This window comes from Podarcis raffonei, chromosome 8 (genome assembly GCF_027172205.1).
Source record: "Podarcis raffonei isolate rPodRaf1 chromosome 8, rPodRaf1.pri, whole genome shotgun sequence".
NCBI lineage: Eukaryota > Metazoa > Chordata > Lepidosauria > Squamata > Lacertidae > Podarcis > Podarcis raffonei.
This window is the reverse complement of record NC_070609.1, coordinates 62079483-62104367: the sequence shown is the minus strand read 5'-3', so window position 1 is coordinate 62104367 and position 24885 is coordinate 62079483. Positions and strand designations below refer to the sequence as shown.

General features: G+C 45.7%; 1 protein-coding gene across 1 annotated transcript in view; it reads left to right on the top strand.

Annotated features, from left to right (window-relative positions):
• LOC128420317 (neural-cadherin-like) overlaps positions 1 to 24885 on the top strand; it is a 92950-nt gene that overhangs the window by 11382 nt on the left and 56683 nt on the right. The window contains exons 2-4 of the mRNA XM_053401925.1: positions 18888 to 19085; positions 20196 to 20421; positions 24386 to 24590. Coding sequence (XP_053257900.1) covers positions 18888 to 19085; positions 20196 to 20421; positions 24386 to 24590 — 629 coding nt within the window. The remainder of the gene's footprint in view (positions 1 to 18887; positions 19086 to 20195; positions 20422 to 24385; positions 24591 to 24885) is intronic.

Sequence of the window (24885 nt, the reverse complement as noted above, 5' to 3'; positions counted from 1 at the left end):
AAATAGAACATGTTTTATTTAAATTTTTTATGGCTCAGCACTGGCCGTAGCTACAAGCAGTGGTCAAAAAATGGGAGCCTCAGTGATTGTACAAACCAGGACTACTACAAGAAAATGCATGTGGCAAAAAGAAGCACTGGGCCGCCCCCTTACCTGCTTGTGATTGGCCAAGCAGATAGCCAGGCAATCATGATTTATTTCCTTCTCACTTCCCTCTGTGGTCCCCTAGCCTTGTGCTGTGCCCCCCCCCATTTATGTAATTTTCATCTGTACCCCCCTTGGAATATCCTGGTGCCCTGATCTAGTCCACCCTCCCGCTGATGCAGGAAATGCACTACTGAAGCATCTCTGAAAGACGGATGCTGTTCAGCCTCTGCTTAAGAACCTCTAACACAGGGTGGTCCAACTTTTCACACCAAGCCCTCATGCCCCCTCCCCAAAGCCTAGTTGCCACTTCCCCAGCTTTGAGAAGAAGTTGGGAGGGCTCTAGGATCCTACCAGAGGTTTGTGCCTCCTTCCCAAAGCCTGGCACCTTCCTTACCTGGCTTTGGGAAGGCAACACAAGGGTGGTATGGGGTGTGTGTGTGTGTGTGTGTGTGTGTGAAATATTGCTAAGGGCCACCAAAAAAAGCCTTGAGAAATTCATGCAGCCCTCTGGCCATGTCTTGGACCACCCTGTTGCCACCGAATACAAAAAAGTGGGCGAATCCTTTTCATTTTCTGCTCATGCAAGCCAGCCTTGAGCAAGTTTGGAGAAGTCTCTACTGCTCCTAACTATAACCCTTCAGTTTGTTCACCACCATTGCAGCTAACAGAAGCAAAGAAAGCCACGGTGGTTTAGCTTGCCCTCATTAAGCTATTAAAGCTCATTAAATTACCAGGGAATCGTCTGCCAAGGTACTACTGTTCATCTGTCATACAACTCCCACCGTGAGCATTGCAGAAGATTCTGGGATGTTTTCTTGGCTGCATCCTCCATTTATGTTGGATACTGGCCATGTGGGTTGGACTTCACCATCATGGCCTTGCCTGGACTGAAGGGTTGTTGTGGAAGCCATCCTGCGTCCGCTGTGTGCATTTGGGAATCATTGCTCTACTGCATCAGCAGAGGTTGTTGCTGCATTTGGCAGTGGAGATGGAAGCAAAGAGGAGACCCCTGAGGAAAGCCTTGCTTGATCACACCAAAGGTCTTATTAAGTCTCGCATCTTGTTTCTCATAATGGCAGGCCTATGTATAGTCAATAGGCCTGCTTACCTGTGGCGCTGTGGTCTAAACCACTGAGCCTCTTGGGCTTGCCGATCAGAAGGTCGGCGGTTTGAATCCCCGTGATGGGGTGAGCTCCCGTTGCTTGGTCCCAGCTTCTGCCAACCTAGCAGTTCGAAAGCACGCCAAAAAGTGCAAGTAGATAAATAGGTACCACTCTGGCGGGATGGTAAACAGCGTTTCTGTGTGCTGCTCTGGTTTCGGTGTTCCATTGCGCCAGAAGCGGCTTAGTCATGAAGGCTACATGACCTGGAAACTGCGACTGGACTTAACTATCAGGGGTCCTTTACCTTTACCTTTTACCTGCTATTTTACAGTAGTAAACCGAGAACAGGAGCTGGAGCTTCATGGCAAGGCACATGCTTTCCGCTCAGAAGGTCTCGGGTTTGGTCATCTGCAGCTAAAAGGTTAGGGTAGGAGGTGATGGAGACCTGTTGCCGGGAGTAATGATTTTGGATTAAATGGGCAAATAATGAGCAGTGAGTTTTTCAGTGAGTTGTTTCCCTCCCTTCTAAGCGGAGCCTCTGCAAGGAGATGAGCACAGTATCTGATTCACTGAACGTTGCCTGAAGCCTGAAAACTTTCGGCGCTGCGAGCTGCCTCTAAATTCTGAGACGTTTGGGATTTGGGGGTTTTCCCGTCTAGCAATATTTTCCCGTTTGCTTTTAGCTTCTAGTTTATTTTTAAGCACTTCGGGTTTTAAAAGCAAGACGGGAGAGTAAAGAGCAGGGACGTGACAAAGTGAAATTATTTTACCTACGACGAGTGAAAGGTAAGCTGCCTGGGAAAAGAGCAGGGCCTGCCTTTATTTCTTCGGAAGGCTTTATGTTTTATGAATGAGCAGAGCACAGGACTTGAGAGCGAAAATCAGTCACTGTCAGCCTGGATTTCTGCAGCTGACAAGTGTACATTGTTTTCCTTTTAAGGTTTTGGAGCAGGAACTGGTAGCTGTTGGAATGCGCATGCAGCATTCTCATTCATTGCAGTAGTCCTGGTGGATCGGTCTTTCTTCATATTCAAGCAAAAGTTCCCCTTATATACTTGTCCTTTCTCCCACCCCTACCCCACTCCCATGAGTCCCATGCCTCACTCTTATTTGTTTATTTTATCATTTGCCTGGACGTGAAAGCAGTTTTCCTCACGCCATTTGACTTCGACTCTCAGCTGGTCTATTAAGAAGTATTGACCTTGCTTGTTTGACTGTACAGTTGTTGTTGTTGTTGTTGTTGTTGTCTCCCCACTTTTGAAAGGAGTGGGACATAAGTTTATTACCTTCCCTTCACCTGCTGATACCAGAGTGGGTTACAGAAATTTAACATCCAGTATTAAACAGATGAACCAAGTCACAGGAATAGGATGGGTCCCCAAAACACACACCTCACATGTCAAAGGCCAGGGCAAAGTGTGTTCCCCAAAAGCTGGAGATTGCCAGGCCCCATCCTGTGGGGAGGGAGCTTCACAATTTTGGGGCTGCCACTGGGAAGGCCCTCTCCCCAGTTACACACACCCGAACCTCTTGAGGGTGGTGGAACTACCAAGATGGCCTCCTAAGGGATCAGGCCAATGTCTCATCAAATCCAGCATCCTGTTCTCACAGTGGCCAAACAGTTGCCTGTGCAAAACCAGCAAGCAGGATTAGAGCACAAGAGGCCTCTCCCCTCCTCCCTGTGGTTTCCAGCAACTGGTATTCAGAAGCACAGCTACCTCCAACTGTAGAGGCCGAGCATTAGAAGAAGAAGAGTTTGGATTTGATATCCTGCTTTATCACTACCCGAAGGAGTCTCAAAGCGGCTCACAATCTCCTTTCCCTTCCTCCCCCACAACAAACCCTCTATGAGGTGAGTGAGGCTGAGAGACTTCAAAGAAGTGTGACTAGCCCAAGGTCACCCAGCAGCTGCATGTGGAGGAGTGGAGATGCGAACCCGGTTCACCAGATTATGAGTCTACCACTCTTAACCACTACACCATGCTGGCTGTAGACATCAGTGACCCTCTGTTCCATGAATTTGTCAAACACCACAAAGATCTGTAGGGAAGGAGGCAGTCTCTCGGATATTTACATCTTTCCCTCTGCCCCTACCACATTGTAATCTCAGCCCACTACTCCTTAGCTCTGCTGAGTTGCTGGTAGCCATCACGGTGGAAAGAAGCATCATTTGCCTAGTGAGGAAACATCCATAGACTCATAGAACCATACAGCTGGAAGGGGCACCAAGAGTCACCTAGTCCAACCCCCTGCAGTGGAGGAATATGCAGGTGGCCGAATGAGGATGAAACCTGCGACTTTGGCATTGTGAGCCACACATTACAATTTCCAAATTTGTTAAAGCAGATGAAATAGTTGGACTTGAGAGCCATTTACTAATCACATTTAAAAATCTAAACTGCAGCATGCATATTAAATATACTCGGCAGGGATGTCTAATGGAAACCTTTTACGTAAAACTTCTTTATTCCATACAGTTGATGCAAGAACAAACATTGACAGATGACTGTGAATAACATACTATTAAAAAAGTAAATTTGTTGATGTGCTGTAAATGTTGCATTTGGCTAGAAATGTTGACTGGGAGACTTGTAAGACTTTGGTTGCCTTTATAATCCTTAAAATAAAAACAAGAAGAATTGAAATGACCTAAAAATGCCAGGATCAACCTGACTTCTCAGCCATTATTGTTTAATCATAGTAATACAATACCTCTTCCCTCACTTAAATAAAAGAAGGCGGAATATAGTTTATAATTGTGAAGACATGTTCACTCAAGGAAAATGCTCTGTATTGTCAGGTTTCCCCCCCATTAAAATCAGTGAGATTGTCATTTTGCCCTAATTTATATTGATGCGCAGAAGCTTTTATTTATACTGACTTGAGTGTTCCCGATTTATAAAAGAAAATCTTTTATAAAGCATTTGTAGCATTTTTTTTTAAAAAAAGAGTAGAAAGCTTAACTGGTAGAAGACTAATGAAATCAGAAGTCTGAAAATACATTGGCTTTTTTAGACTGACATTATTTGCTGTGTATATTTTGGAAAGTTGTTTGTCTGTTCAGATGCCTCTTAAGATATTGTGACCAAATTTTGCATGATAGTTCTTGAGATCAAGGAGCAGGCTTTTGTCTGTGTTTGTATACAAGTGGGCGCCATTTGAATCAAGATGGCAGATGGAACCTTTAAAGCTGCACTGATTTTAACCACTGATTTCAGAGCCGCACTGATCTTTTTTGTTTGTTTGTTTCTTTGAATTCCAGAGCAATGCTGGGTTCGAGACTGCTAGTCGTTTCTCATTGTGAATACATGTTCACTCGACTAAAATATTCTGTGTTGTCCGTTTCCCCCTATTAAATCAATGAGGCTGTCATCCCCCCCACTTTATACTGATACACAGAAGCTTATATTTATAATGACTTTGAGTATTCCTGATATATAAAAGGAAATCTTTTTTATGAAACATTCATAGCAATTTTATTTGGGAGGAGGCTAAACTGGTACAAGGCTAATGAAATCAGAAGTCTGAAAATACGTTGGCTTTTGAAGACAGACAACATCTTTAATAATTTGTCATAGTGCATTGACATGTCTAGAGGCAAATTCTAAACTCTGGGACTGTGGAAACAGCAATTAACCTATTAAAGAGAGCTCCCCCCCACCCCGGATGAGTTTAATCAGTTATACGATTGGAATACTTATTGCTGATTTGAAGTCATGATTCCCTCACCACCATACCCCAAAAAACTTCCGAAAACGTTACCTTTGTCTTATATGCAAAACAGCTGAAGCGATCAGAAATGGACGAATTCTGGTCCCTTATTTTCTCCCTTTTCTTCCTAGCAGGCCCCAAGACACTTTGCTGTGGAGAAAGGATTATCCTCCTGGGACTTCCCCAGACTTCACCTACTGCACAGCCACTTCCCCTCATCCTAGACCTGCCCCCCTTTCTCCATCCTTTCCTTGAGTGTTTTTGTTCGGCTGACATTTGTTCTTGAACTCCAATGAGATACTTCTTGTTGCCTGGCTCAATATTCATATTTATAAATATATCGGTGTTTTATTACTGCTGTGTTTATTGTTTCCTGTTTGGTTTGTTCCGTTTGCTTCCCTGAGAATGTTTTTATATTGCAATATGAGATATGAATAGATAAATAAATAGGGGTTTGCATGCCCAGGACACTCTGGTTTGATACAGGCTGCACGACATGGGGTCTAAAGGTTGCATGAATTAGGGCACCTAGTCCTGATGACCATGTGCTACCTGCAAGACTGGAGGCTTCTGAATGCCAGCCACCGGGTAGCAACAGCGGGAAAGTGCTATCGCTCTCGTGCTCTGCTTGTGTACTTCCCAAAGGGATCCTGCTGTAGGAAGCAGGGATGCTGGATTAGATAGGCCTTGGTCTGATACAGCAGCTGGACTCTTTCTGATTTGCCCCTAACTCACTGTAAGCCCGTGGCTTCTCTTCATCCATGCTTTGCCTGTAACTTAAAGGTCCTCTTATTAGCCTACTACAAATAAGAAACATTATTTATTCCTGTTCCTGTTTGCTCTTGGCATTGTTAGCTCTGGTAGTAAAACTGTAGTAACTACTGCTCTCTGGATTTATAGCTTCATTATGGTGTGGAGTAAACACGGTACTATTTCCTGTGGCTCTCCTGCCTCTTGGTCACACAGGAGGCCAGAGTGTTGATGCCACTTGTCGCAGAGGCCAAGATTCAGTGGGTTGAGACTGAGAGGGGGTTAGTTAGTATCTGGTTTCAGCTACTTGATCTGACAGCAAGAAGGAGCCCAGGGGCCTAGGAAAGGATCTCAAGGGAAGTGGAGAGGGTTGGTCCATTTACAGTGGTACCTCGGGTTACATACGCTTCAGGTTACATCTGCTTCAGCTTACAGACTCCTCTAACCCAGAAATAATACCTCGGGTTAAGAACTTTGCTTCAGGATGAGAACAGAAATCGTGCTCCGACAGCGTGGCAGCAGTGGGAGACCCCATTAGCTAAAGTAGTGCTTCAGGTTAAGAACTGTTTCAGGTTAAGAACAGACCTCCGGAATGAATTAAGTACTTAACCAGAGGTACCACTGTACTGGGATGCAGGTGGCGCTGTGGGTTAAACCACAGAGCCTAGGACTTGCTGATCAGAAGTTTGGTGGTTTGTATTCCCGTGACGGTTGCTCGGTCCCTTCTCCTGCCAACCTAGCAGTTTGAAAGCACGTCAAAGTGCAAGTAGATAAATAGGTACCGCTCCGGCGGGAAGGTAAACGGCGTTTCCATGCACTGCTCTGGTTTGCCAGAATGGGCTAAGTCAATGCTGGCCACATGACTCGGAAGCTGTACGCCGGCTCTCTCGGCCAATAAAGCGAGATGAGCGCTGCAACCCCAGAGTCGGCCACGAGTGGACCTAATGGTCAGGGGTCCCTTTACCTTTACCTTTACCACTGTACAGGTAATCTATCTATTAGGGTGGTAGATAAGGCCAGGCAGGAGTTTCAGGACCTTGGATAGTTCTAAGCAGCCAATGTACTCAAATGCTCTGATGCTGAGGGCAGTGATTCTCCCCACCTTTTTTTGGCCCATGAACCACTTGAAATTCAGTGAAGGTCTTGGTTAGATCACTCAGTTTTTCTGCCTGTTGTAGCAATTGTAATGCACTGTGCTAGATGTGTATGATTTTTGATTGCATTTTTAGAGATATGCTACGGAGCACCTGAAGTTCACAGGACTCTAGTGATCTGCAGAATACATTTTGGGAACCCCTGGCCTTGGACTCAACTGAGCCCTTATATCAGGCACGGAAAACCTGTGGCTTTCCAGCTGCTGTTGAACTCCAGCTCCCATCATATTTGACCTTATTTTCTGGGGCTGATGGAGTTCTGGAGGATCCCAGATTCCTCATCCCTTATGTCCTCCCCCTGTGTGTTTCTCCGCCACCCCTGTTCAACCCTGTTCCTGAGTGGTGAAGGCTTTACAGGAGCAGACCTCTGGCCTGGAGCTTATCACTTGCTCACCTCTCTGTTGACTCCCATTATGGGGTTGGTCCCTCAGAAGAATCTGGTCCATGGTTTGTTATCTTTGGGACTCCCAATTCAAGGATCTCTGGTTGAAGATCTCTCAGCTGATGGGCTGAAGTTCCAGGTTGGGATCTGAGCCTGGGTTCAGGATGCCCATTGCTTGTGCCGTTGGTCCTCCTGATGATCTATCTGACTGCCCCTTGGTTTGGAGACTGAACCACTGTTCATGACCCTGTCCAAGGAAAGGTGTGATCTAAACATGTTACTTAGATTCAAATAAAAACTTGCTTTGTCAAAGTGATTGGAACTAATCTGAAATGCTGTGTAAATGTACCTGAGAGTAGGTTTCATTAACCTTGTTTGGATTTACTGCTGGGTACACTTGCATGATGCATTTGGAGAATCCAAATAGTCTAGCTAGTATGGAAATACTCTTTTTGTGCATTGTATCTTGATAAATACTCCTATGGCAGCCTACTTTCATGCAATAAATTAGATAGAAACTACTTCATAACTTGCTTTATGCCAGTTTCTAGAAACCACAGGACGAGAGACTGCTCTTGTGCTTGGGTTTTGCTCATGGGGCATCTTGTTAGCCACCCAAGTTGGCTGCCATCATGGCTTCCTGTGGGAGAGAGTCCAGTAGTTTATTTTGCTGTGCATTTTCTATTACTGGAAGTTACCAGTGAGGTAGGGATCCAGGACTGTGGTTCTCTTGCAGCAGGAGCTACGTTGGCTATCCTGTCTAGTTCCTACCTGACACTGCATTTTCTGTGTGGGTGAGAGTCTGTTGCAGAACCCAGGCTGTGCAGCGGTACGAGAATCCCAACACTGCAGCAAAATTAGCTTGGACAAGAAAGATCAGCTGTCATCAATAATTATAGACCTTCAAGCCAGAGTAATAACTCAAAACATGCATGCTTTGTGCCAGCCGTTCAGATTCATAGCAAGCATTCTGTTTGTTGCAAAGAAACCGGGTGCGGGTGGGAGATGACAAATTTCTGTCCTTTGGCAACAGAAATAAAAGGTCAAACTCATCTTGTTTTTTAAAAAAATATTTCCGTTTCTCTCTCTCTCAAGTTTTCTGCCAGCAGAACTTAGCAGTCGTCATGGTCCTGAAGATCCTTGAGAGCAGGAATGGGGGGGAAATGATGCCCCATAGGCTAAAAACACCCTTTTTGATTTGACACTTTGTTGTCATAGTCCCGAAGTCTGTGTGCTGTAGTTCAGGGGTCAAACTTAATCTTGTTTGTTTGATAAAGTTCTTCTATCCCCCCAGTGTGAAAGGGGACTCATTTTGCTCCAGTGATGACATTTTTAAAAGCCACTTGAAAACAATGTACTAGAATAAATTCCAAACAAAAGGTGACTTCTGACCTTCCTCAGCTGGGTCGCTAAGAGGGAGCTTTATCACATTCTCGTGTGTGTGTCTGTGCACACACACACACACACACACACACACACGAATAAAATTTAGAGTACAGCACTTAGAAGCACCACCTGGATAGAATTCAACATTAACTCCTTGATGCACTTGGAACCCACTAATAAATGATCCATATTGTTATGTGGGTAGATTAATGAAAATAGGCTGTGGTGTGTGATAAGCATCATGTAGCAACTGACATTGGTAAGCATGCTTTCAGGGCTTGCTAGGGCTGGGCAATTTCTGGTTTTCAACATCATGATATATGACCAGTTAAATATAGTGATATACCGATCTATCACGATGTCTGAAATAAGGATGGAGCAATGCAGGCTTCATGCATTTCCTGCATTGTGATCATAGAATCATAGAGTTGGAAGAGACCACAAGGGCCATCGAGTCCAACCCCCTGCCAAGCAGGAAACACCATCAGAGCACTCCTGACATATGGTTGTCAAGCCTCTGCTTAAAGACCTCCAAAGAAGGAGACTCCACCACACTCCTTGGCAGGAAATTCCACTGTTGAACAGCTCTTACTGTCATGAAGTTCTTCCTAATGTTTAGGTGGAATCTTCTTTCTTGTAGTTTGGAACCATTGCTCCGTGTCCGCTTCTCTGGAGCAGCAGAAAACAACCTTTCTCCCTCCTCTATGTGACATCCTTTTATATATTTGAACATGGCTATCATATCACCCCTTAACCTCTTCTTCTCCAGGCTAAACATGCCCAGCTCCCTTAGCCGTTCCTCATAAGGCATCGTTTCCAGGCCTTTGACCATTTTGGTTGCCCTCCTCTGGACATGTTCCAGTTTGTCAGTGTCCTTTTTGAACTGTGGCGCCCAGAACTGGACACAGTACTCCAGGTGAGGTCTGACCAGAGCAGAATACAGTGGCACTATTACTTCCCTTGATCTAGATGCTATACTCCTATTGATGCAGCCCAGAATTGCATTGGCTTTTTAAGCTGCCGCGTCACACTGTTGGCTCATGTCAAGTTTGTGGTCAACCAAGACTCCTAGATCCTTTTCACATGTACATGTACATGTGATTTTTGCATAGCACGCGCGCACACCCACCCACCCACACCCTCATGATTTGTGATATATTGCCAGGTCAAAAATTATGAAACTAATATCGCGATATGGACTTCAAACGGGTCAATATATCGCCCAGCCCTAGGGCTTGCACACACAAAGACTTTTGAGCAGGATGGATGTTTATGTTTCCAGTCTATCACTAGCCCCAACAGTCCTCAGCATGGCTGAACCTTTTTCGCTCTTTGCTCTTCTCTGGCTGGTCTGCAATAGGAACAGAAGGTGCTTGTGGAACCAGCAGCGTGATTTCCAAGGCTAGTATTATTGCTACTACTGCTTTTATTAAAGATTTTTTTGCTGTTAGAGCACCAGCACTGCATAGTCAAAGAGGAGAGGCCTTTCCCTCGGTTTGCTTACAGTATATGAATCAACACAACAGAGGGAACTAAAGGAGATGGTGGCCAGAGAAAATAGAGGTAAAATGCAAATTCATTTCATATGCATGTACTTCGGTTTAGTTAGATTAGGGCAGTCTTCCCCAACCTGGTGCCAGATGTTCTGGACCACAACTCCCATCAGCCCCAACCAGTGAGCAGGGTTGATGAGAGTTGTAGTCAAACCACATCCAAAGGGCACCAGATACTGGGGGAAATTGGAGGATGTTATGGAGGCAGAGTTTGCACATCTTGGAAAAGGTGAAAAATGGAGTAAGTGAAGGAGTGAGATGGCCTCACACAGATGTTGTGGGATGCAGTTCTTGGCAAAAGGAGAAATGAGGAAGAATGGAGCTGTTTGAAGGAAGGGGAGACCTTTGGGTGGTGGTAGAGCAGTGGTAGAGCACCTGCTTTGCATGCAGAAGTATGCAGATTCAATCCCAGGCACCCCCAGATTATTTAATCTGTTCATTAATGAACTTTGTATTCTGCCCCGTAACATAAAGTTCCCCAGGAAGAACTTTCTGGCAGTAAGAGCTGTTGGATGGGGGAGTGGACTACTTTCCTTGGTTGGAGGTTTTTAAGCAATGGTTGGATGAGCATCTGCCAGGGATTATTTCGTTGAGACTCCTGCATTGCAAGGGGCTGGACTAGACCCTTGGGGGGCACCCTCCCAACTCTGTGATTCTTTGTTTCCACTAGTAACTTACAGTAATGAATTATAAACAGGATTTAAATGCAAAACAAGACAGAAACACATGAAATCAAAACAAAAAAAGATAAAAGGTTCAGGTAATATGTGATAGAAAAGACATGAAGCAGCTTCTGATCTTCCTCTCTGCATTGGGATACAAGGGGTGTGTGTGTGTGTGTGTGTGTGTGTAACAAGGCTGTGGATGGCTTTGAAGGTGAGAATGAGGAGTGTGTGCTGAGCCCAAAAGGAGACAGGAAGTGAGAGTAGGGTTTTCAAGAGGGAAATTGTGTGTTCAGAGCAATGGCAATATATAACGTTTGGGTACATTTCCACACACCTCCTGCTTAACACTTATTACATGTTGCTTATGCTTTGCCGGGCGCTGTGAGATTTGTTTCCACAACTTGTCTGGTTGTGTTTGTAGGATCCTTTATACGAACAAGACTTCTAGCTGCTACTCTCTCCCTTGCTACTCTTGTGCATGTCTTTCCACACACACCCACACACCCAATATCAACATGGTTTATGCATATCAGGGCTGGCTTAAGAACCCCAGTGTGGAATGGATGCTGGCCACTCCTTCCCTCCCCTGCCCCAAGTAAAATGATGTGGACTTTGGCGGAAGGCCAGAGCTCACAACAGTGGTGATGTGATACAAGGAGGGCCAAAGGAAGCTCTTCCCAAATCTTGGAGAAAGAGAGCAGAAGGCATTCTCCTGTTAGATGCTTTGGGACTGCAAGCAGGGTACATTTTCTGTCTTTCAGCTTCGGACTGCTGTGTGCGGAGAGGAAAACCGTTCTTTCAATCATTGGTTCCAATTAACCAAATAATCAAATAATCAATTTAATTTGGACGTGGTTTGCTGGGTAGTTCTAAGTCAGCATTCTGCTTTCCACCTTTATACCTGATGCAGTGGCCAGTTTTGCATACAAACTCAGATGTCCTGCAGGATTAATAATAAAAATAATAATAATTTATTTATACCCCACCCTTCTCGGTTTAAAAACTGGGCTCAGGGTGGCTAACAACAAATATAAAACATTTCTGCAGTTCTTTTTTTTTTAAAGAGCTTTAATTATTTGAGAGCACAGATTGAATTAACCAGCATGAACGAAGAACACCCTTCAGAACAGCTGCTGGTGCTGCTTAATGTAAGGCAGCCTCTCTCCCCTGCAAGGGTGGCTTGGAAATCCCTCCACATGCCCTCGCCTGCATGCATTATACATTATTGTCCGTGTCAGTCCCTTCATCGCTTCCTCAGTCCTCTGGCAAGCCCTTGTCGGCTTATGCTTTGCTGGGTGCTGTGAGATTTGTTTCCACAACTTGTCTGGTCGTGTTTGTAGGCCACGGCACAGAAATGTGCAGCCCTGTCTAAATCTCTGCGCTGCAACTCTTTTAACTGTGGCGGGTGGTGCAGGAGGAAGTCAGAGATGTCACCGTTAAAGTTTGTGGGAAGTGGGGCTGGATTTGCAAGTGGCCGTAGTCTTTTCTAGGTGCAGGGGCCATCCAACTGAGGAGTCTCTAGCTTTCGCGTTCTACATGTTCGCGTAGGGGTGCAGGTGGTGTGTGGTCTAAACCACTGAGCCTCTTGGGCTTGCTGATCAGAAGGTAGGTGGTTCGAATCCCCATGACGGGGTGAGCTCCCATTGCTTTGTCACACTCTGCCAACCTAGCAGTTCTAAAGCATGCCAGTGCAAGTAGATAAATAGGTACCGCTGCAGCGGGAAGGTAAACGGTGTTTCCGTGCACTCTGGTTTCTGTCACGGTGTCCCTTCGTTCCAGAAGCAGTTTAGTCATGCTGACCACATGACCCGGAAAGCTGTCTGTGGACAAACGTCTGCTCCTTCAGCCTGAAAGCAGGATGAGCGCCGCAACCCCAAGTCGCCTTTGACTGGACTTAACCGTCCAGGGGTCCTTTACCTTTTTATCTACATGTTTGCATACATAGTTTCAATGTCCCAATTTCCCCATTCCAACTGATGCAATAGAAGATAATTTTCATGCAATAAAATGGGAAGATGTAACACCATATCTTATTAAAGAGCTGCACATCTGCAAATGTGTGAATGGTGTTCATATCCTGCACCCATCTGGCTTGATCTTCTTTAAAAGGCTTCTTACTTCAGCATTGCCACATAGGGGAGGGTGGGAGGAGTTCCATACACACCATACATATAAAGCACCCCAGCCAAAGAATCTTGGGCGCTGTAGTTTTCTCCAGCCATGCTACCACCAACAGCCCTGTGGGAAAGGTACTGATGACTTTTTTATTTGGTACTTTAATATTTTATTTATATACAGTGGTACCTTGGGTTACATACGCTTCAGGTTACATATGCTTCAGGTTACAAACTCCGCTAACCCAGAAATAGCACCTTGTGTTAAATACTTTGCTTCAGGATGAGAACAGAAATCGTGCTCTGGCGGTGTGGCAGAAGAGGGTGGCCCCATTAGCTAAAGTGGTGCTTCAGGTTAAGAACAGTTTCAGGTTAAGAACGACCTCTGGAACGAATTAAGTACTTAACCCAAGGTATCACTGTATTTGTTACAATGCTTTGTAGTGGTCTTAAATGTAGTGTAATGTTTCTTGCAAGCTGCCTTGGAAGGAATCCGTATCCTGAAAGGCTGGATATATAAACAATTCCAATAAATAAGCAGGTTTAATAGTGTAGTGTGATTGTGCCTCGGTTTATGAGGGGCAGGATGGCCTGCTCTGGATCCTGCTGGCCAATTTAAAAGCGCAGATTTACAGGCCAGCAAATTGTGTGTTAGGAACAGGAGAACAACCTTGTCCGTTCACTTTGAAAACTGCCAGGGATTTGGGAACAGGCTCCATGAAAAGCTTGCAAGACCTTGAGGAGCTTTGCAGACACTTCCCCACCCTCCAAATTGCTCACAAATCCTTGATAATTTGTTCCCCTCTGTGCACAGTTTGCAATCTGCTTATTGAAACTAATGGAGGCACGTTAAGTAAACATTCGAGGGAGGCAGTGAGGACAAGGGGGCTAGCTGAGGCCACTTCTGGACCGGGATAGCCTGGCCTCAATTGTCCATGCTCTAGATAATTTTTTTGCTTGGACTAACTGTAATGTGCTCTATACGGGGCTGCCCTTGAAGACAGTCCAGCGGCTGCAGCTAGTGCAGAGTACAGTTACTAGGTTGCTAAGAGGGGCAGCATGAAGGGACCTTGTGCCACTGGTCCTGAAAACCCTGCACTGGCTGCCAGTGAACTGCCAGGTGCTAGCATAGAAAGCCCTAAATGGCTTGGGACCCAAATACCTGAACGAGTGCCTTCCTCAGTAGCAACCACAGTGGACCCTCACTAACAGGTGAGACCTTGTTGGTGGTGGGGCCACCCCCAGGGGCTGCCCAGTTAGTGCTGACCCAGGACAGGGTCTTCTTAGTGGTGGTTCCCCTGTTTTGCACAATCCCTGCCCTAGTGTGATGTGCCTGCCCCCAACATTATTAACTTTCAGGAAAAAATTGGAAACATTTTTCTTTACCCAGGCATTTGGGGGCTGAAGAACACTGTTTCTGGCAGCCCCAAGATCACTGGATGGAAGACTGTTTTTAGTTGTCATTGTTTTTAGAATGTTCTAACTCTTTCGGAATGTTCTTGTTTTTAAACTGTGTATCTGTCTACTGCTCTGATCTCCATGGGGGGGGGGGAAGGGTGGGGTATAAATTAAATGCATGAATAATAATAATAATAATAATAATAATAATAATAATAATAAAATGCATAAATAGCTCCAATCCCTGTTGCTGTTTTCTGTGAATTAGCGGGTGACTTTTTGAAGTGGCAGGGCCCCCTCCTGTGCTCCTGAAGGCTACCTATACATGTTAGAACCCTCCCCCACCAAGTTTTAAAAACGTGCATGTGTGTGGGGGGGGGGTTGATAGAGGCTGGAGCTTACACAACCATACTCACCCCCACAAGTGTTTGCTTAATAAGTATGTAATTCCTGAAGGGGTCTACGGTGTCCATTGATTTCAGGAGAAAAACGTGGGGCAAGAGGATTTTCTCCGGTAGGCTGATGTTTTGCTGCTGCCCACGGGCCCTTTTCAGGCATGAGGCCACCTCCTCAGCACGCTCTCTGCCGAAATCAATGGAGAGGCTATTTATTAATTTATAAATGTTTTCATACCGCCCTTCAGTCGTATTCCCAGGATGGGTTACAAAAAGACTAAAATGTAAAAACAACAGAAAAGGGGGAGAAAGTCACACAATTGTAAAAGCAGAATAAAACAGCAGTCTTCAAAATGCATCTAAAAAAACCTAGGGATTTTATTTTTAAAGGCTTTTGCCTGGTGAAAAAAGGACCATGAAGCTGAACCTTTCTGGGCAGTGCATTCCACATCTGGGCTGTCACTGAGAAGGCTCCCAAGATTTCCTTTCTTCTTATTTACACATGTATTCATGGAGAAGAGGTTTTGAGCTTGATCTGCAGAAAGTTTGCCAGAATGATGATTGCACTCTATATTTCTTGCCAATTAATCAATGCTAGTACGCTCTTGCTTATAGGGAGGGAATTAGCAATGATCAATTAACACCAAGGTAAATGCAGATAAAATAGTATTTATTTACACAGACTTGGAGTACAACCTGGGCTCACCTCAGATGGTAGTGGGGCCCTCAACTAAAGTTCTTAGTGAATGGGTAAGAGATGGGGTTCTTCCAGCACACTAGTCCAACAACATATGAAAGCCTTCAAACATCCAAAACAGCAATGTGAATTGGGCCTGTGATGGTGATGCCATCCCATCAATTTTGTTAAACCATCTTAAGAACGTAAGAAGAGGTCTGCTGGATCAGACCAATTGCCCATCCTGTTCTCACAGTGGCCAACCAGATGCCTTTGGGGAAACCCGTCAGCAGGATCGGAGCACAAGAACAGTCTCCCCCTCCTGTGGTTTTCACCAATTTTAAAACGTGCTGCAAAAACCCCAGCTCCACACTCTGCATTTGACTGAGCTTCAAAACGTCCTCCAGCGGACTAAAAATTGCTTGAAAGCATTTGAAGTGGTGGTGGGATGGGGATCTTAATTTCAAACACTCACCCCATGCTTTCCCCGCCCCCCCCATGGGTCGTTGGCCTCTCCTACGCAGCTTTGCTGAGTGTGTCAGACAGCAGTAGCCAATGTATAATGCCCTTTGCCCCAGGCAGCATAGCCAGCAGCCAGGGACGATGGGAGCTGTAGTCGAAAACATCAGGAAGAAACCACATGGGCTGCCTCTGCTCATGGACTACAGGAGCAAAATTCACACTTGCATAGGAGTGGAGTGGTGCAAAAGTAGATGGAGCTTTCTTGCATGGCTGGACCAACTTTGTACTAGTTTTTTTTTTTTTTTGCAAGCTGCCTACCCCGCCCTCTGCGTCTTGCATCTCTCTGCTTACTTATGGGTCCCCAAATCCACACGGAAAATTATCAAAGTTTGAACAAAGTTTAACCTTCAGTATACCTGAAGGAGCGTCTCCACCCCCATCGTGGTCCAGTGCCGAGGGCCTTCTGGCGGTTCCCTCACTGCGAGAAGCCAAGTTACAGGGAACCAGGCAGAGGGCCTTCTCGGTAGAGGCACCCGCCCTGTGGAACGCCCTCCCATCAGATGTCAAAGAGAAGAACAACTACCGGACTTTTAGAAGATATCTGAAGGCAGCCCTGTTTAGGGAAGCTTTTAATGTTTAATAGATTATTGTATTTTAATATTCTGTTGGAAGCCGCCCAGAGTGGCTGGGGTAGAAATAATAAATTATTATTATTATTATTAACCTTCACACTTGTAAAAAACCAGTTTCATTGTGGTGCAATGGACATAAACTCGCTCAGCTCTGTGGATGCTGGTGTGAGGTGGTGGGTGGTTGAGGATCCCACTCTTATTTTTAGAAAGGACAGAAAGTACTTAAGGGTTATAAAAGGTTAACGCTTTGGAGTCTATACTAAGAAACTTGGCATAGTTAATCACTGCGCCAGGGAATTTTCCTAACCGGAATCCACTTACTGGTTGTTTATAGACATCAGATTATGATAGTACATGCTAAACTTGCTACCTTGTCGTGAGACATCCCGACAGACCTCTTACCATGTGACACATTGTACAGATCCCTGACGGGTAAACAGAAGGACAAAGAAGAGATATTCAGTGGGTGAAATTAGTTTTGGACTTTGGATTCCATGGTCCTGTCTCTTCATTTGTTACACCTGTTGCATTTCTTCCATGGTGCTCAAGGTGGCGTACGTGGTTTCCCCTCTCTCCATTTTGTCGTCACAACAACCCTGCGAAGTAGGTTAGGCTGAGAGACAGTGGCTGGCCCAAGGTCACCCAGTGAGCTTCTTGGCTGAGTGGGGACTTGAACCCTGGTCTCTCCCACTAACCACTACACCACACTGGCTGTCAGTGCACACAACCCTTTTAGATGGTTATGTGTTAACTGCACTTCAAAATGCCCTGTTGGTTTTTTGGACCCTGTAAAGGGTAAAACTCCTATATTTGAAGTTAAAAAATACACTTCCCAGCCACATAGGTTCTTTTTCTTCCCCCACCACGGCAGCAGGGAGGTAGTTGAGAAGGAAAGCAAGTGTATTATACTCCTTGCCCTAGAGGTGCTTCAGGGATATTAAGAGTACCACAAGAAGATTATACTGTTTACGAGATAAAAGGGTATGTGACAAAGGTTTATATTTAGAGCACTCCCTATGAGGGAGCGGGGTGTTCTTTTTAGTGCACCAGGAGTGTGCTTCTTTCTGTATAGGATGCTTGCAATTGCACGCCATTTGTCCAGAACGCAGCAGCAGCGATCACGCCCCCAGATTTTGAATGTTTCCTGCAACGGCAGACTTCAAGCACGCTGAGAAATAATTCAAGATGGCAACAGATACGGAGGCCGTTTTAGCAGTTCTCTGTTCAACTCGAGGGCCAATTGAGACATTATGGCCCCCTTGTGTAGGGCATAAATGGGCATTTCCACACACCACAGTGCTCCACACACCAGCCGTAATAATCAAGAATTCCTTTTCAATGTACACTAGCCCAGTTCTGGCCATCTCCACAGCAGCGACAGAAACTGCCACGAATTCTTTGCACAAGTGCGGAGACACCACAGAGATCAGAGTGAGTGGGAAAAGAGTCAGCAGCTTCTGCTGCTCTTAAAGGCTCTTGGTGGATGCCAGGCAGTAGCAAAGTGCAAAGAGTTCTGACTATTTTTTTATATGAAAAAATAGGCTTTGTGGTTCAGTGTCTAATCTTATCTTTTTCTAAAATTCATTTATTGGTGTGTGTGTTTTTCTTTTTATAATGCTCCCAAAGAAGAAAATAAAATAAAATTGGGATTAAGGAGATTTTTCAGGATGGTGGGGTGTGTGTTTGTGTGCTGTGTCCCGTTGTTGTGGTACTGGTGGCACTCACTCTTCATCCGACAGGAAATGCTTGAGGGGGGAGGAAACACACAAAAAATGTGGGGTTGAAGAGGGTCAGTTGTGGGTAAGTGAGAAAAGTCCCTATTTGAGGAATATTAGAGGGTATGAGTTTCTTGTGCACAGATGGCAGGAAACTCTCCAAAGTCGACCGAACAGTTGTTAGGTCACACAAGCTAACCAAACAAGTGAAAAATATGGTATATGCTTCGATAGATGACCTACATGTGAAGAGACGTGAAAACTGCAAAAGAGAGAGCTTTAGCCTTGGATTCAGACAGTAACCAAGCATTGGTCTGATTCTCTCTCCAGCTTGCTGCTTTTCTTTTGACTCGAATCACTGCAAATTTCAGCTGTGGATTTGTCCTTCTGCCTAAGGGGTCCCACCCATTTTCCAGTCTCAAGCCTATTCCTTTGTTCCACTTAATGGCCCATCACCCAGGTGATCACCCCCTCAGGAAGCTAGCCTGGATTATATTTAAACACTTGCTGGATCCAGGGGTTAGAAGGGTCTTGGCATGCAGCCTACTTCCCCCCATCCCCTCCCCCCCAAAACCTCACAGCACTACTATTGTTGCCTTGAGAAGTCCATTCATGCTAACACACTTTTCCCTCTTAACCAACAGGAAAGAATTGGTACCTGGTGCATTTGGACCTCACAGTGACAGATGTAAATGACAACGTCCCTGAATGGGCCATGGAGCCTTTCCCTTACCTAGCAACTGTTTCCCCTAAAGCTGCAGCAGGCACAAAAGTGTACAAGCTCTTGGCTAAGGATCAAGATGAGGATGAAAATGGAGCCGTTGAATATTTTCTGGTAGAAGGTAAATGCAGCTTCTAAAAGCACAGGTGGAGTGTTTCTGTGTGGATTTGTGTCTTCCCCCCCTTCCTGTCTCACTCTGTACTTGGTGGGGCTTTTTTGGCATTTATTTCTACAACACCATTCTGATCAAAATCCGGTCAAATTAACTATTATTTAAAGACAGTGGAGACTAGTGCCCATTGGGACCGGAAGGGTAAAAAGCAGGGAGGCCAACAGCAGGTGGTGCCAGAGACAAAGACAGGCAGATGCAACAGGAAACCCCGTATTCTCCACTTTCCTGCTGAGTTCTACAAGGGCAACACTAAGAGGAGAAAGAGGAAGCTGACAGTCACTGCCACCCCCAAGACAAGCCCTCCAGATGTTTAGAGACTACAGTTCCCATCATCCCTGACCACTGGTCCTGCTAGCTAGGGATCATGGGAGTTGTAGGCCAAAAACACCGGGAGGGCCGAGGTTGAGGAAGCCTGACCAAGACTAATTGTTAGTAAGGATGCAGGCAGCTGGTGGGCTGGTTGAGGACAGACTGAACTTGAGGGAGTCTTGTTCACCCAAAGGGGTGAATGAGAGGGAGGGGCTGTAGGTCAGTTGGAGAGCACATGCTTTGCGTCCAGAAGGTTCCAGGTGCAACCTGTTTCACCTGTAGCTAAATGCATCTCAAGCTTCTCTGGGAAGGATCCCAGCAGATTGGCTCAGCAGGAACATTTGGACCCACTGGCCTTGCTGCCACCTCACCCCTTCTGGAAGGAAGCCACGACTCATCTGTTGGGATGTCGGCCTTTGCCTCACCATGCCATCTGCTGCTGACTCCTGTCTACCTCCTTGAACTAACCAGGAGCCACTTACGAGCTGTTAAGAAACTTGATTTCTCCTCCCCTTCCACCCCGAGTTCCTGGTCCTGTCAGAACCTTCAAGTGAACATTTGCAGCTAAGAGGTGGAGATAGCTCCTGTGGTTATATGTCCCTATCCAGCCCCTTCCTCCCAAAGGAGCCCCACCCCCCAACAGATTGAAAGCATGGGTGAGGCTTAATGTTAAACCAGTTACCCACTTCAAAACATGAATCTGTTGACCACGGTCCCGAACGCAATTGTTGTTTTTTTGCTCCTTCGCAGGTGGAGAGAACAGATTTGAAGTTGAAAAAGATACCGGCTGGATCAAAACAACCGGTTTGCCTCTGGTGAAGGAGAGGGAATATTTGCTGACTGTGCTGGCAGCTGACAAACCAGGACGCCAGGGCTCCCCTGCCTCAGTGTCTGTAGTTGCTGGACGTCGAGCGCCGCAGTTTGCCAACACGTCGTACTCTGTTTACGTCCCTGAAAATCTGCCACTGGGAGAACCGTGAGTGCCAAAATTGTGATGAAGGATGTGTCCTGCACCTTTAATGGCATTTTGAGAACAGGCCTCTTCAGTTAGCTTTATCAGAGAGAAAGAAAGTTTAAGTTCAGCTGATGTGTGCTGCTTGTTAATAAATTATGAGTCCTAAATTACTATATTGAATTGGGGAACTCCTTACAGAAGACAACACAAGCAGGAGGTCGATTGGTTTAATCAAAAGGTTGAATAGTGCAAACGGAAAACCTCAAGGCACAGAAAATCAGCTAATAAAGTTCCATAATTTTGTTGTAGCTGGAACTGAGCTGCGTCTAAGGAACAGATGTGGCCAGTGTGGTGTAGTGGTTAAGAGCGGTAGTCATGTAATCTGGGGAACTGGGTTCGCGTCTCCGCTCCTCCACATGCATCTGCTGGGTGACCTTGGGCCAGTCACACTTCTTTGAAGTCTCTCAGCCCCACTCACCTCACAGAGTGTTTGTTGTGGGGGAGGAAGGGAAAGGAGAATGTTAGCCGCTTTGAGACTCCTGAAGGGGAGTGAAAGGCGGGATATCAAATCCAAACAGATGGGGACAGGAATACTGGAAGTAGAGACACATACAGTAGTTGACACATCCAGGCAGCTGCTGTGCCCCAGAGCTGTGATAAGTTGCAGAAGGTTAGACAAGATGATCCTTGGTACACCTCCCAATACTACATTTCTATTATTCTAAGTGCCACTTGTACCAGTGCCCACCCTGAGCCCCTCATGCTTGTTGGCTGAGCAGCCATTTTAATTTCCCACAAAGCCCCAAAATGACGCTTTTTCCAGGGGACTGGGGGGAATAAAATAATTGACGCGTAGCCATTGTTGCCTAGTAAATCTCCTGACCTGGAGGCCATTGATACTACAGATAGTACCCCATTTTGTGTGTGTGCGGAGGGGGGAAGAGGCCAAAACCAAAAGAAGCAGATGCCCCCCTCAGTCTGAATTCTCCTTCCACCCCTCAATTAATGAGTCAGTTTTGCTCAGTTATATCCCTGCTAAGTCAATGAGGCCTTTGGAAGTGTCACAATTAGTGACCCCCACATGGTTCAGACACATAACTTTTATCCTGCAAGAGCTGTAAGTTCAGTATTGTGGGCCAATTTCTATGGAAGCCCCTCCTGGGTAAGAGACTTTTGAACTTCTGGCAGTCTACAAAAGACCTTTTGATTTCAGGATTCCAATTTTATGGTTAGTTTAAGCAGATTTCATCTTCATTGCATCGTTTTAGCCCTACTGTACAGTGTTTAGAGCCTACGGTATTAAAGCGGTATATAAATTGTTGAAAGAAAAGGAAACATTAAAACATAATGAACATAATAAACATTAAAATATATCGAACTTCTCTGGCTTTCAAATGACGCCTTGTCAGTGCAAATGGGTTGGGTGGTTGTTGGAGGCCTCCCCGTTGAACTGAGCCAACGGATGGTACTTGCCTGCTCACATGGGGTGATATACTATATAGCAACTCATCCTCTTTTCAGGATAAGAACTATTACAATCCTGCCAGATGTAGGGCTTGACCCATTAAAGTCTAGGAGACTCCCGTGTACTTTGCTGAACTTTGGAGCTCATCTGACAATCTGTCATAATTTAGTGCATGTGTTATCGGATTAAACTTAAATGGTTTACTATCCGATTTACTGCCCCTGCATTCTAAGAACCATGTTTTCTTGCTGAAGCTGCCTCGAAAGCAAAACCAAAAATTGGCCACCATGGGATCGGCTGTTCAGTCGTGCTTCTTCATTAGGCACACAGCGAGCACGTGGTGTTTGCGGGAAGAATGTGATCCTTTACTAAATCTGCTTGAAGATCATCTGGACGTCTGCAGCTTCTGAAATGTGTATACATTTATTATACCAGCATGAAACTAGATTTTGAAGGGATGCTCCCGGGCGATTCTGGCTGTACTAAAAAGCCCCAAATATTGAATTGGGGTAGGGAACCTTTTTCCCCTGTTGAAAGTCCGTTGACCTCCTATGAAAAGGGTCAATTGTGGTCTGGAGCCAATGGTGTATGGAGGCGGAACCACTAGTGGGAAGAGTTTGTAGCATTGCAAGGTTGCTCTCTGCCATATCATCTCTCTCTCTCTGTGTATGCCCACCTGTGCCCTCTTTTCTGCGTGGAAGTGTCCCCCCCCCCGCACCGCTTGACACAAGCGCCAATGGAATGATTGCAAGGGGATTACACTCTCCATGTCTCCACCGTTCCTCCCTCATTTTCCCACCCACCCCTTTGACATAAGTCTGAATGGACTGGGAAGTAAAATACAAAGGGGTCTCTCCCTTTATCCCTGGGGGAAGACCCAGAAGACCCAAGAGAGGTGCACAGATCAACTGCTTTCTTGCACAACAACTCGCAAGGAGCTGACATTGAGCCCAAGACCAAACTTAAAGACTTCTGCTGTTGCTATATGCTTATTAGGAGTGGTGAGTTAGCAGCAGGCCTCTTATTTACCTGTTGAAATGGTAATGTGTAGAAATCTGAAAGTATTTCCCCACACCCCACCACCCTAGAGATAGCACGCAGGGCAATGTATTTGGCACTGAATGCCAAACTGAAGACTTAGTTCTTCAACAATAACTGAGCTATGCTGCAAGTCAATAATGTGTCATTTTTGTGTGTGTATGTTATCAAGAAAAACAAGAAGAAAAACCCATTTTTTTGCCATGATTGTTCAGCCTGTCATGCGTAAGAAAACAACCAAGGCTGCAATGAAGCAGGCTGCGAAAATGCATTCCTAATGCAGTTTCCCAGCAAGTAATCCTGATGGCTTTTGAAAGCTTTCCATCGTCGTCCTCCCAGTCATTTTGTTTCCTCATCTTCCACACACATTGAGCTTGAGAGCATGGGAAGAAAAAGAAAAAAGACACAATACATCCCCAGCCATATAAAAGGCAGTGCAAAGCAATTACATTATGACAAACCGTAATAAAGAAGAGTGACGATCCAAACAATTTTAATTCACAGTTCTGTTACCAGCAAGGACAGCACGAAACACCCTCTGACAACAGCAACAGTCAAGTATGCTCTTTTCAGGCGCTTTAGAGGGAGGCGTGATGCCCCGTGGCTGTACATCCATTGATGGATGAGAGGGGCCTCTCAATGGCTACTAGCCATGATGGCTACGTTCTGCCCTTCACAATTGGAGGCAGCAGTGCTTCTGAATACCACTTGCTGGAAACGGCAGGCAGGGAGAGGGCTCTTGTGCTCTGGTCCTACTCATGGGTTTCCCACAGGTATCTGGTTGTGAAAACAGGATGATGGAATAGATGGGTCATTGGCCTGATCCAGCAGGCTCTTCTTATGTCCTTACAGCTATCCAGTGTCAGGGCTGGGTGGCTGCTTTGCCCTGAGCACAGCAGGGTCCCCAGGAGCAGGGCCCCCTGGTTACCAATAAGCTTTTGGGGAACAAGCCCCATTATGGGCAAAAAGATTGCTGTAGTGGGTTGATGACCCTTGTGGTCCCTTCCAGCTCTATAATTATATGCTTCCAAGCCTGTTCTCCATCCCTGGTAAACTCAGCCAGGGACAATCAGTGCTGCTCTTGCCTTGCACAGCTCTGATTCTTCACCTTTTTGGAGTTCCATCCTGGGTTGTGTTCCTTAGTCATACTGAGTGTAGGTTCACACCATACATTTAAAGCAAACAATTTCCCCCAAAGAATACTGGGAATTGTAGTTTGTTAAGGGTGCTGGGAACTGTAGCTCTGTGAGGGGGGGAAACTACAGTTCCCAGGATTCTTTCTTTGGGGGGGAGGGGAAGCTGTGTGTTTTAAGCTGGATGTGCTTCACATGCTTGGTGTGGATGGATCTAGATGCGATGTGATGTTCCATAATTATATTAAAAATTTTGTCGGTTTCCAAAGTGGAGCGGCGTCCTATGAAAATGTTAGAAAGCGGCTTCCTCTTGCGCTGCTCATTGTTGATTTCTTTTAACCTTTTCCAGGTTCCTGACCGTGTCCGCTTTGTCACATCAAAACAAGTCCCTGAGCTACAGCCTCTTAACTAATCCAAACGGCCTGTTCGGCATTAACCAGGGGTCAGGGGACATCTACTTCAGTCGAAATCTGGATTACGAGAATGGTCAGCACCAGTACCTCCTCCTGGTTCAAGCAAGAGAAAACCAGGGACAGCTCAGCAGCACTGTTGAGGTCAGCAACCCTTAACAGCAATGCACATTCAATTCTCCGCTCCAGTCATTCCCTCTGTTTCCAGTGTCCCAAGCTGTGAGTGCCATTGCTGATTTAGCCAGGACAGCATTGCGTACGCACAGTAGGGAGGTGCCAGCAGCCTGGGGGGGGGGAAATACTGAGGTTTGCCAAAGTACAAACAAACTTAAGAGATGAGGGGAGGAGCAACAGCAAAAAACAACAACAACCCAATGAGAACTAACTGTGTCCAGTGGCTGTGAGGTGCAATTTGGTGTGGTGGCTGGGGGTGGGGGTG